Source organism: Eschrichtius robustus, chromosome 13, assembly GCF_028021215.1.
Source record: "Eschrichtius robustus isolate mEscRob2 chromosome 13, mEscRob2.pri, whole genome shotgun sequence".
Taxonomy (NCBI): domain Eukaryota; kingdom Metazoa; phylum Chordata; class Mammalia; order Artiodactyla; family Eschrichtiidae; genus Eschrichtius; species Eschrichtius robustus.
This window is the reverse complement of record NC_090836.1, coordinates 23,620,656-23,634,846: the sequence shown is the minus strand read 5'-3', so window position 1 is coordinate 23,634,846 and position 14,191 is coordinate 23,620,656. Positions and strand designations below refer to the sequence as shown.

Here is a 14,191-nt window from a genome sequence, read left to right as displayed (position 1 = left end):
TATCTCACACACACACACACACACACACACACACACACACACACACACACACACCCCTCCTCATTCTCTCTCTCTCTCTCCACCCAGTAAATATATATAGTTTTAAAAACTGCCATGCCCTTTTGATTTCATGATTCTATTTCTTAAAATTCAGTATCAACAAAGGAAAGGGAGGGGGGGAGTTCCCTGGTGGCCTAGTGGTTAGGATTCCGGGCTTTCACTGCCGTGGCCCGGGTTCAATCCCTGGTTGAGGAACTGAGATCCCGCAAGCCACACTGTGCGGCCAATAAAAGAGAAAGAAAGAAAGAAAAGGGAAGGTGCAGTTCACTCAAGCTCCGTTAATTAAATGTTATCTTTAGCTACCAAAAGACATATCTAATACAGGGTCTTTCATGTCCTAATCACAGTATTGTATCTCTACCACCTCATGCAAACATTTATTGCCTGCTCTCCTAGGAGAGACTAAGGAGGAGGAGAGAGTGAGGTAAGACTTGAATCTTTCAGCCACAAATTTCACAGTCATATTTCATTTGGGTCCAACACCGCAATAAGGCATCTCATACTCTTCTGCCCTAAGAGTTAGAGAACACTACACCAATAACGTTGGAAATCAAGCCACCAGGCGGAGGCGGTGCTCTGCTGCCCTGTCCTCGCACTTGCTGTGGTGTAATTAGGGTGGGGAGGCCTACCTTTGTGCTGTAAACAATCATCTCAGGGCAACACCGCTACCATTTGGGGCCAGTGGAGCATCCCCTCCAACCGGCCAGTGCCCCTGTGTACTACAGTACCTCTGACTCTGGGTCAGTCTTGCAAACAGCCCACTTATTTTTCCTTCCAAAATTTCTATTGCAGTTCAGAAGAACAACGTCTTCAGGAAGCCCTCCGTTTATTCCAAAATCTCAGCATCTCTGCTCAGAAAGAAAACCAAAAGGGGAAATAAACCTCACACACATTTCATCCCATCCCAAAAGCCCAATCATGACCGTCTCTTAGAAAGACATCAGTTTATTCAGTGTTGTCAGAAAGTACATCAAAGACTGAAACTCAGAATGAGCCTGAATATATTCTGTACTTTCCAAGTCAAGATTACGATGTGGTCAAAATTAGACTACAGCCTTGAGGTTTTGTTTTTCTGGGTTTTAATTTTCACGGTGCTTGTTTCCCAGAGACAGAAAGAATCTTCTTAACTAAACAGTGCTCTGGAGCGAGAGAAACCACAGCAGTAGGCCAGCCTCTAAGGTTCACTACTCCAAAAATGTAACTACATCTGAAATGCTGGGGAGAGCAGCAGATGCCAAGTGCTTTCATCTGCCAGTCTTATTAGAAATACAGTGAGAGAGCTTCCCTTGGGGTATTTGTGCCAAATTAAAATATTAATTGCCAAGATACAATGGCTATCCTGTTACACAGCTAGGGCAGGCCAGCACCTCTCATTCGTGCATCCACAGCCAATCAGGGTGAGGAGATAGACTGCTTTAGTGTCTCCTAAAGGGTTCTTTTAGACACTTTTCTTGAGGAGAGAAGATGGGCTGTACCCCTCCTCGCCTTATTTTCATGCATATCACCATGCTCCCGAAGCTTCTGTAGCAGGGAGGGGGTACACGTTGAGCCTGCAACATTATCCCGGTCACAGGTATACTCCAAAGTCCCCTGAGTTCCAGAAGGATGGAGAACATAAGGTCCCCTAGAAACTAAGGCTCAGCTCCTATTCTAGGAGTGCACCATATTCATTCATTCACCCATTATTCATTCCTTTATTCATATTTATTAAAATCTAGCTATGTGACAGGATGCAGAGCTAGCAAAAGAACCTCTTCTACTTTGGGAAGGGGAACTTGAGATCAAGAAAAAATGCTGTCCCTATTTTTCTTGCCACTTATTCTTTCTTAACTCACTTTCATAAAAGAATAGAGGAATCTTTCTATTCAATCCCAACAACTACTGGTAGCCTGGGATTCCACTGAAAGCGCCTCTCTCACTGTTCACACAGCACTGGCCTCTCTTGATGGAGAATTCTGCTGACTTGGTCCATTTGCTTTCCTGTTTCTGTGGACCCTTTCCATGTGAGTTTTCCAGAAGCCTAAGGGAAAAACAGGTTTAACTTCAACCAGGATGTCTCAGTGAGACGTGGCATAACTCAGATAATTGTGACCACATATGGGATACAATCTTAGGATGTACCTTGTTTGCCAAGGCTTGAAAAAACATTCCCTGGAGGCACACAGGAAAAGAGAAGCTGGCCAGAGGGCAGCAGGGATCAGAGGACGGTGGGATGCGGATGGATTGTGTGGCTGAGGGTCAGGGACTCAGGAAGAACAGCCAGCAGCCCTGGAGAGAACATACCCCGTGTCTGAACTCTTTAAATAAATTATGAGTATTGTTATTTTTACAGAAACATTTGAACGAGGTACATTTAGGATTAATATTATCTTTTTTTTAACATAGAGAAAAGGTAGAAACGCATTATAATGATTCAACAGGTCAGAAGCCAGTCAAGAACACTTCATTTCCCCCATTTTATATGCTACTTATCTCATGGTTTATGGTGCCTGACTTGCAGTTTTTACCATCAGTATTTTCACTCACTTTGTTGAAAACTGCCTTTTTGTAATTTCTGGTGATTTTGAGACTGCTTCACAATTAAAAATGCCAAATGATCAGACACTTTGGCGTTTCAGGATCTGGTCAAGGTCATGAACCTCAGCTCCATCTACTGGAAAAAGCATTGTAAGAATGTTCTAGGGCAATTCATCGAGTTAGCTCTAAAGTAAGCAAAAACTTGCTTGGCTCAAACAATTAGACATATTTTTCTGTTTGCTCTCTTAGACTTTGAGCTTGATAAAGCACATAATTCTCCATTATTAATATTTGTGTTAACACACCACATTTCACAATCAAAACAGAGAATTATACCTCAGTTATTGAACAAATATGTTGCATTCAATTGACTTTTTTTTTAACCACAGGAGACAAACTTCCAAGTCCTAAAAGAAACTTATTCATTCCTAGAAGGCTATAGGTATAGCTACCTGATTAAAACAAATTCATTCTTGTAGATTTAATACCCTTCACTCTAACAGGCTACTAGTGTTACTATTTTCTTTTTTCTTATCCAGTTTTTGATCATATGAAACAATTGAACAGGCAGCAGAAATCAGTAGTGAAGGAATAACCTGCACCCTACAGGAAACCAGGGGATCTTCATGGCTTGGGTAAAATAATAGTTAGAAATTCAAATGCCCAGTTGCACTAATGAGTAGATTAGCATCAGTCAGTCAAGTACATGGACTCTCAAGTTGGCCATCATTAAACATGAATGAAATCTTAATTACGTAACTAGTATCACTAATAAGTTTTTCTAAAATATTGTGGAAGCTTCCCCGTTGTCTGGGAAATGTCTGTACTCTTTTATCAAAGAAGTAAACTGTAGAAATAATTTGTAACCTAACCCCCCTTGTAACTGGACTCAACCCTTTCTTTCCCTCATTGCAAAGGGTCCTGTTAAACATTTCCCTCTGCTCTCTACAATCCACACTTCAGTATTACCTGTTTGACTAACCCTCCACCAGGCTCACTGACAAACACGCAACATACATTAGCTTGTGGGATCCTCATAACCCTGTGTGGCAGAAACTATCACTCCCATTTTACAGATGAGGAAACTGAGACAAAGAGCTTAGGAAAATTTCCCCAAATCCTACAAGCTTCTAAGAGTCAAAGCCAACATTTAAAGCCAACCTGTCTCCGTAGCCAGCGTTTGTAACTGCCAATTTACAGCCCTGCCTTCTTTATTATCATTCACAGCTTTCTTACGGCAGGATCTCCTTTATTCGTTATTTTGATGATTATCCCATGTACAATACAATTTGTAGGATTCTGTGTTCCTCCAATTCTAAGCTGCCATTAAATTTTATCAAATTATTAATTTTAAAATTTTTGATGAGAGTAAAGCACACATAAAAATTTACCATTTTAACCATGTTTACGTAGACAGTTCAGTGGCATTAAGTGCATTCACATTGTTGTGCAATCATCACCACCATCCATCTATAGAACTCTTTTCATCTTGCAAAACTGAAGCTGTGTACCCATTAAATATTAACTTCTCATTCCTCCCTACCCCAGCCCATGGCAACCACTATTCTATTTTCTGTCTCCATGAATTTATTTGACTACTCTAGGTTCCTTATTATTTAAAAAAAGAAAAAAGAAACAATCCCAGCTAAAACGTGTATAATGGATACCTCTTTTAAGATCGTAAGACACATCACAACTTCTGACATATTAAAATGGGAGAAAGCTATACTATCAGCAAATCATTAAATTGCAAGCCTTAAGACCCTCTACCTATTGGATCTAAAATTAAAGTCTGCTACACAGGGTAAGCTCTGACTATTCATGTCACACCTATGCCTTTATTATTCCAAACACTCATTCCCACTCTTCCCTTCTTGCTTTGGGCTTTGCCCTTTGCCATCTTTCTTCTTTTATTTTTTCATTTTCTACGTGCTTGAGAAAACACAAGTAATTTGGAAGGATTGGGGTCCACGTGAGGGGACAGATATAAATCAGTTGGACAAATATAAATAAGTTTAACCCTCCAAAAACTTACCTCCCTGGACTCGCATCTAGTTTTTTTATTATCATTTTTTGGGTGAAAACTGAATCTTTGTAAGGTATGTAAAGTATGTGTCATTTTGTGGCTACTTAACTTTAAAATGTCAAATATTAAGATAAGAGAGCAACCAAAAACACAAATTAACAAGCCATGATGCATCCAAAGAATAAATTTGACACAATAAATAACCTCAGTTCATCCAAAGGTATATGCCATTTTATCATTCATCACAAATATAATTACTGACCACCTACTAAATGCCAAGCATTGTTCTAGGCAACATCGATACACTTTTGGCTTGTTTTAAACATAGGCAAAAATCTTTGATTCATGATGCTTCCATTCCAGTTGGAGAGATAGAAAATACATATAAAAATGGCAAATACATATTACGTAAGAAAGTGGTGAGTTTTAGAAAAAAATGAAGCAGGGAGATGTACTATGAAGAATAAATATGTGAAATTTTAGATAGGGCGGCCAGGAAAGGCCTCACTGAGAGCGCAACTTTTAAAGGAGAATGCAAGAAAGCTAGCCATATAGATATCCGAGGAAAGCACTTTCCAGGCAGAGTGAACAGCCAGTGCAAAGGCCCTGAGGCCAGTTTCCCCAGCATGTTGGAGAATCAGTGAGGAATCCCATGTGCCTGAAGTGGAGTGAAAGAGGGGAAGTGCAATGAGACACTAGGTCAGAAAGCAGTGAGGAGCAAGTCCTAAAGGCCTTGCAATCCAGCAAGTACTTTGGCTTCTCTCAGTGAGCTGTGACTGTCACTGGAAGTTTCTGAAAAAGGTATGAATGACATGATTTAGGTTCAGATACCACCATCACCACTTTCAATCTTTTCCGGAAATACTGTAACAGAACAGACTGAGCACATATTAATGGAAATGTTTTGGACACAAGTGAACAATTCAACCGCAGTACTCTCAAGCTATGGCTGCCATTGGCTGCCTCTGGATGCTGGCTGGGAATGGGTTCCTCTACCAGCATAAGTTCCTTTCCTATTACGTGCTGAATGGTCAGGAAAACATGGAGCAAAGAAGGGGTGAGAGAGGAAGTAGAAATAGCCTAAGGAATATGCTAGGAAATGTCTGGTCTCAGAGCCATGAAGCAATTCCCCAAAGAAATCAGCAAACCTGGATACTTAAATCTCTAGAGGAGAAACTTACAGAGCAATTATAAAGTACAATAATGAGGCACTGTGTATTATAGTAAAGTAAAATATCTCTAACTATCAAGGTGGCATAGCTGCACCACCACTAAAAGATGGATCGTACTGTTTGTGCTTGAAATGGGAAGGTACAATATACTGGCCGGAAAGGTAAGAAGGTCCAGCATGGGACATGGTGGGAGCACCGGTATTTGTGTCACATCACATGAAAATGCTTTAGTCGTAGGATGTACTACTATTAAGGTTCCCAAAGCAAACAGCTTACATTTCCACCGCAGACCAAAAACAGATCTTGATTCTTTCATACAATTTTCATTAGCTTTTATATAAATATTGATACAATTAACTTCTAGGCTTATTCATGCATCTTCCTAAAAATTGAATATCCTCTAAATACTTACAAAATAAACACCTTTTCTACTTTCTCCTCTGAATATTTTTGTGATATTCTTTACATTTTACGTGTTTAACGCATACTAAAACCACGGTATTTACCACTGTGTCCCGGGAAAGGGCAGATCTGCCGGATGCCTAGAAAGAGGCTCATTGTTCAGTGAATAAGAACACCATTTAAAGCCCAATCCACAGCCTAACTCACGCACTGGAACTGAAATGACTGTCACAACCACTAGATGGCACTTGACATCAACTACTGCTACCGACCTCCCTTGTTATTAGAAGTATCTATTCACTGCACTCCCTATTTTAAATTGCTACTGGGTCCTTTTACAGTAAACTTCCCAGTATTACCAGGAAAGCATCTATTAAGTGCCAGGTTCTTTCCCTCACAGGACTATTTATTTTTAAGCCACAGCAGGTCATTCAAGCACAATTGAAAAGCTAGTCCACTTTTATGGGTAAAATCAGGTGACCAGCTGGCACTCATGAAATGTATACTAAGAGCACTTTAAAAAAAACTATCCTGGGACTTCCCTGGTGGCACAGTGGTTAAGAATCCGCCTGCCAATGCAGGGGACACGGGTTTGAGCCCTGGTCCGGAAAGATCCCACATGCCGCAGAGCAACTGAGCCCGTGCGCCACAACTACTGAGCCTGCGCTCTAGAGCCCACGAGCCACAACTACTGAGCCTGCGCACCTAGAGCCCATGATCTGCAACACGAGAAGCCACCGCAAGTAGAAGCCCGCACACCCCAACAAAGAGTAGCCCCCGCTTGCCGCAACTAGAGAAAGTCCGCACACAGCAACGAAGGCCCAATGCAGCCAAAAATAAAATTTAAAAAAAAAAACAAAAAAAACTATCCTTAGAGTCAAAAGGGAATCGGAATCTCTTAAGGGATAAAATCAGGGCAAACCTATTGCCCTATAACTGTTTTTTCCTGTTCTGATCAGCTATTCTATGTTCTAAATTTTGGAATAAGCAACAGAAGATTCACGGTGCGGGACCTGTAACAAGCAGACATCTACCATTTGACTCTGCAGCCACTCGATGAGCGTTTCCGCCGTGGAGTCTGGGATCTGGCACCTCAAGCCTTCCTTCTCATCCGCTTCCATCATCTCTAACAACCCGCGCAGGTCCTCCACAAGGTGCAGAGCTCGCAAGCTTCCCATGAACGGGGAGGTGGGAGACTGGCAATCAAAAATCCCATTGGAATATTCCAGGGCCTTAGAACCTAGGTTTAAAAAAAAAAAAAAAAATCACGGAGAGAGCAATTTATGTTGGATGATATACCAAAGCTGAAGGTGGCAAGCAAGTTTAGTCACAGTGAGGAATGACCAAACAAGGGACAGGGAAAAGAGAATTCAATCACGTAAACCTCTCCAAGGCATAGTCATTTGGTGAAATAATAAAAACCATGCAATTGATGATACATACCAATGACCAAATATCTAACAGGGGGGCCAGCTGTGTGGAGTAGTAAGAGTATGGTAGGCTTTGGGGTAAGATGTGCTGACCTCAAGGAAACAAGGGCTAAGAAGGTAGTAGATCAGGTTGGGTGGAGCCATGTATTCCCCAAAATACAAATTTTAGAAACCATAAACTCTAAATGCCCTGTAAATAAGTTGCACATTGAGGTGGAAATTGCATAGCATAATTTCAAAGGTAAGAGGGCCAGCTCCCAGTTAACTGACCAGAATTTAACCTCTGAAGAACTTCAGTAACTTGCATGTGTACATTTGTATATGTATGTGCATGTGTGTATAAACGTTCCCCCCCCCCCCCACGATTTTGTTTGCAGCCTAGTATCAAATGCTCTTGATAACATCAGCTTGAAAACATAGTTTTACAGCCCTTTTTGTCCTCTTTTACTTATTAGAGAAAACATTCTACTACTTAAATCCATACAACTGACTCACAGCCCCTTCTGAAAGCACCCATATACACCTCTTCATCTCTTTGATTTTTATTTTCTGGTCTATCAAATATACATACCATCAAATATACATACTAACTTTCTACTTAAATTTCAACAGCTATGATATTTAGGCCATCACCTCACACATCTGAAGGTCTTACAATTGATGAGACTGGTGAGCCAATGTGTAAGTTCTCTCTCCAGTTGGCCAGTTCTCACAATGGGGAAAGGAATTCTCTTTCAGCTGGTTCATTCCATTGATATTCCTAATACTGGACCACAAGATTTGAACCAAACATCTACCAAATTGTGTTGATGGTGACCACTGATATGCACAGTGGAGAACGCTAGTGGAGCCACATAACTGTCTCAATCAACCCCCGCAGGAAACCCTGTAAAGTTGAGGTGAGAACTCAGAAAAAAGAGGAGAGTATGTCAGGAGGAAGGAAGAACAGAAAAGCATCAAAACCCAGACAGACTATAATGTCCTATTCCAGCAGTTTTAAGTATTAGGATCATCTGATGATATCATTAAAAAACACACGAGCCCACGGTCACCCTCTATTCTGTTCGGTCTCCATCACAAAACAAGGTGGGGAGAGGGGAGAGATATGTATTCAGAAAAATTCCCCAAATGTTTGTAGTCAGTTCTCCTCCTCTCCCTCTTACCTCAGTTGGAGAAATACTGATGGGAATTTGAAAATATAAATCCAGGTCCTACCCACAAAGCTTTGACTGACTCAGTTTGAGGTGGGGGCTGGGGAATCTTGACTTTCTTAATAACTCTAATGTTGGTCCTGAAGGCCTGCCAGGGCTGAGGAACAAATACACCAATCTAGTGGAATATGTAAAATGTAATCCCTCAACTACTGTTCCGGAAATACCACTTTCCTTGACTAGAGGTTCACTAAAAGTGTACGGTTACATGCAACCTCTGGTAAGAGCCTAGAATTGGTTCTAGTTGTTATATTTTCTGAAATTGTGACAGAGTAAATGGTTGAATAGTCCTTCAACTATTTAAAAGCATATATCATATAAAACAGATAAACAACAAGGACCTACTGTATAGCACGGGGAACTATATTCCATATCCTGTAATAATTGTAATGAAAATGAATCTGAAAAAAGAATATATATATATATGTATAACTGAATCACTTTGCTGCACACCTGAAACTAACACTGTAAATCAACTGTATTTCAATGTTTAAAAAGGAAGTTAAGACATAAAAAAATTTTTTAAATTAAAAAAAAAAAAAAAAAAATAGCATCTATTGGGTTGGCCAAAAAGTTCGTTCGGGTTTTCCGTACGATGGCTCTAATAGCGCTTAGTTGTCTTTAACTTCATTCGAAACAATTTCGTTAGATTGCATGTGACAGCTGTCATATCAGCATGCATTGAATAAAAACATCAAAATCAGTGAATTTTTGTGTAGCCATTGAAGATGGAAGGAAGAAAGTAACATTTTCGGCATATTATGCTTTATTATTTCAAGAAAGGTAAAAACACAACTGAAAGGCAAAAAAAAAAGATTTGTGCAGTGTATGGAGAAGGTGCCGTGACTGTTCGAAGGTGTCAAAAGTGGTTTCCGAAGTTTCGTGCTGGAGATTTCTTGCTGGACGATGCTCCACGGTCGGGCAGACCAGTTGAAGTTGACAGCGATCAAATCGAGACGTCAGTTGAGAACAACCAACGTTATACCACGTGGGAGATAGCCGACATACGCAAAATATCCAAATCAAGCACTGAAAATCATTTGCACCAGCTCGGTTATGTGAACCGCTTTGATGTTTGGGTTCCACATAAGTTAAGCAAAAAAAACCTTCTTGACCATATTTCCACATGCGATTCTCTACTTAAACATAACGGAAACGTTCTGCTTTTGAAACAAATTGTGATGGGCGATGAAAAGTGGATACTGTAAAACAATGTGGAACGGAAGAGATCGCGGGGCAAGGGAAATGAACCACCACCAACCACACCAAAGGCCAGTCTTCATCCAAAGAAGGTGATGTTGTGTATATGGTGGGATTGGAAGGGACTCCTCTATTATGAGCTCCCTCCGGAAAACCAAACGATTAATTCCAACAAGTACGGCTCCAATTAGACCAAGTGAAAGCAGCACTCGACGAAAAGCATCCGGAATTAGTCAACAGAAAACGCATCATCTTCCATCAGGATAATGCAAGACCGCATATTTCTTTGATGACCAGGCAAAAACTGTTACAGCTTGGCTGGGAAGTTCTGATTCATCTGCCATATTCACCAGACATTGCACCTTCAGATTTCCATTTATTTTGGTCTTTACAAAATTCTCTTAATGGAAAAAATTTCAATTCCCTGGCAGACTGTAAAAGGCACCTGGAACAGTTCTTTGCTCAAAATGATAAAAAGTTTTGGGAAGACAGAATTATGGAGTTGCCTGAAAAATGGCAGAAGGTAGTGCAACAAAAGGGTGAATATGTTGTTCAATAAAATTCTTGGTGAAAATGAAAAATGTGTCTTTTATTTTTACTTAAAAACTGAAGGAACATTTTGGCCAACCCAATGTCACGCCCTGAGCAAGAATACACTTTTCTAGGTTAAACATAACCAGTTCCTTAGTTTGTTAAACTCTTCAGCTTCATGCTTACCTTCTCTAGGTAAGTTTTAGTTTGCCAATGACACTTTGAAAATAATATTCTAAGAATCGAATACAGTACTCAAGGTGTGGTCTAATCTACAAAAGAGGTCCAATTGAAGTTGGGTCTCCAGGACATAGAAGTATAACAAAGGAGGTCAAACCACGCATGACACTTCCCTGAAGAGAAGAACCTTCTGAAGAGGAAAATACCTTTGGTTTCTTCAAACCACCAAAGCAGAGTAGAGTCCAATTTGTGACCAGAAAAGCGAAGGAGCTGGGGCCAGGACAACTATATCCTGACCCTGGTAGCTGGTAGAGACCAACTGTACCCTGACCCTGACCACCAGGTGTGTGCATGACAAGCCCACCCGAAGCCCATTCAGACAGCTCCTCGTTGTAATTGGTTCCTAAATACATGGAAGTCCTCCTCTTGCGACAAAACACAAAATATGACATGAGACCTTAGGTAGCCAACACTCCTGGGGAATGCGAGGGAGTGAAAAGGGCTCATCCACTAGTCAGTCCCCTCAGTTATGATGAGAAAACAAGGAGATGATAGTCGACTGCTTTTGCTCAGCTTCTATAATAGAGAATTGCTGAAGATTTTTTAAAAAGAAGATGATCAGATTGGCATTTTGGAAAAAAAGATTCTGGTGGTCTGGAAAAGGATGGACTAGAGCAGGAAAGCCAGAGTGTCAGGGACATCAAGTGAGAGGGTTATTTAGATAAAGCAAGACGATGGTAGCACAGACAGGACAGATTTTAGAGAGGAGGGAACGGCAGAATTTGGTAGGAGGTAGAATTGATAGAATTTGATTAACTAAGTGGGGGAACATGTAGGAAGTGTCTAGCATGACTTAAACTTCTGCTTTAGGAAACTGTACGGATGGAGGACTATGAAATTAGCCAAGACAAAGACAACTAGAGGGGCTTCTGAGGAAAGATAATGAGCTCAATGGGTTTTTTAGTTGTTGTTTGTTTTAATTTTTTATTGGAGTATAGTTGATTTACAATGTTGTGTTAGTTTCAGGTGTACGGCAAAGCGAATCAGTTATACATATACACATAATGAGCTTAATGTTTTAAATGATGCCACTGATGTGTCTACAGGACATTTCAGGGGAGTATCTGGTTGGCTGGTAGAGATAGGGACCTGAAGAATAGCAAAGAATTGGAAGAATAAATAGATGTGAGAGTCATTGGTGGAAAAGTGAATGTGGAATTCAAGGGAAAAGATCAAAACACTCCTGGATACTGGGTAGAGCAGTATCCCTCCAAGTGCAGTCCACAGACTATCTGGACCAGAATCACCTTTATCCTGGATCAGAAGCCCAGGATGGTACTAGAATTTTTGACATTTAAGAATAATTCTGGCAAAAACTGGAGAACAGGGACAAAGATGAAACCATGGGGAACCTAAAGGCATTGGAGAGAGACAATAAATGAAAATATGAAAGTGGAGAGGTAATAAAAGAGTTGTAATAAAAAAGCCAAGAGAGCAAAGTAAATGTCATGATTGCATCTTTTAGAGGATGCAGATTACCTGCTATAATACCGTCCATCTGCTCCAACGCCGCAGCCAACATGTCACTTGCATCACTCATCATTTTGCTATTTGTCAAGGGCAAATTCCAACCTAGATCTGAAAAAATAATGATGTTATCATTACATCCTTAAATGACACATGCTTCCTGGCAGGTTTAATAATTCAACATCAAATTATAACTCCACCTAGCAGTCAAATACAGAGAATTTGTGACATATTAGAGCTGAATTAAATGAATCATTTAACAAACTATGACCAATCATCTGCCTACTGTACTGCAGGACCACATGCTATAACTGATCAATTAATAAAATAAGTACAATGCAGTTCTTGCACCCAGGGTGTTTAAACTCCAGTAGGATGGTTTCCATGCTGTACTCTGTAGAGCTCTAGGTCTCTGTGAGAGCATCAGAGGTGGCTGTGGAACTTTGCTCAGGGCCATGAGGGATGCTGTGTAGATAAGACTTGTTCTTTCTGCACCAGCCCCACCTAATCTCTGCTCTCTCAATTTTGCCTTTAATTTTTTTTTTTTTTTTTTTTTTTTTGCAATAGGGAATTACCGTAAGATTTGTCTAAGAAAACGGTTCAGGAACATATATAATAAGCACATACACATCTACTGGTATTTTGCAACATAACAATCGCTATCATGTATTGAGTGAGTGCCTACAGTGGTTCTGACACATTAATATAAACTATCCATAATCCTTAATCATGAGAGGAACCCTAAAAAATGCATAAATTCCTCATTTTATAAACGAGATCAAAGATGTTTGTTGATCTTTGCCAGTAAAGACAGCAAGTAAGTATAACAAAAACCAGTTTACAAAGACCAGTTTTTAAACTAGGTCTGTCTGATTTCCACTATAATATTAAATTTTTGTTTCTCTGATCCTATCTCACAGATAGGTTTAGGCTGAAATTGTGTCACAATCTACTCACTCTTTTACCAGTTAAAAAATAAATTGAAATTATCCTTGCAAAAAATTTGGTCATTAACAGGAAAAAGGCAAATTATGTGATTTTCAATATTAATTAATACATTTCAGGTACCAGCTAAGCACACATATAAATTCTCCCAACAGGCCTAAGTAAGGCTCTTGCTACTTTGCAGATACTATGGTGTAGCAAACACCTGGGAAATAAAGGATATGTTGCTTAAAAGAAACCTTTGCCCTCTGTTTCCAAGTAACCAGGTCTTACCACTTTATTTTTACGAACATATTTACAGTTCTGATAAACAGCTGCTTAGATCAGTTCTCTATTGTGCATTCACTCTAATAAAATGCCATTTAATCATTGTGAAATCTTACTTTGATTTTATAGTATTCATAGATTTCATCTAAGAATTTCCCAGAACTTTACTCCCTTCAGAAGGTATAAAATATCACTACAATTTTATGTAGAAATACTACAGCACAAAAATACCCAAGGCATGCGTTTACAGTCACCCAGAAATCAGGGGGTTAATAAGCTAGGTTATGAACCTAGGAGTTCTCAAAAATCTACTTGCACATTTAGCTAGTGCACAGTCCAGAGAGATGGGGCACAAATTTAATGATCACACTTCAGGCTGGAAACCTCAAAACATGAAAATTGAGAACACAAAGGATTAAGCCAAAGAGTGTATGGTCCTTGAATTTTATATCATTAAGTGGCTTACATTCCCTTTCATTTTAAAAGATGAACTTCAAAGAGCTCTAGATAGTATCTAGATAGATACTATCTATATATATATATAAAAGAGAGACAGACAGACACATGCCAGGCTCAGCTATAAACATGGGGAATGCTGATAAAATAAAATAATGCTCACGTTAGAAAAGCTCTCATCACCTCACTAACTTAGAAAAACAAATATTCATCTTTTTTGGCAACTATAATATGTGTAGAGCATGAACACTTTTCCAAGAAAGACAG

The 14,191-nt window shown here is 39.8% G+C and overlaps 1 protein-coding gene across 8 annotated transcripts in view; it reads right to left on the bottom strand.

The window, feature by feature from the left end:
• Window positions 1-14,191, bottom strand: part of PPFIBP1 (PPFIA binding protein 1) — a 175,718-nt gene that overhangs the window by 53,726 nt on the left and 107,801 nt on the right. For all 8 annotated transcript variants that reach the window (XM_068561797.1, XM_068561794.1, XM_068561799.1 and 5 more), the window contains 2 exons: window positions 12,269-12,367; window positions 7,212-7,417 (listed from right to left, as the gene is read on the bottom strand). In XM_068561797.1, coding sequence (XP_068417898.1) covers window positions 7,212-7,417; window positions 12,269-12,332 — 270 coding nt within the window. In that variant the 5' untranslated portion in view covers window positions 12,333-12,367. The remainder of the gene's footprint in view (window positions 1-7,211; window positions 7,418-12,268; window positions 12,368-14,191) is intronic.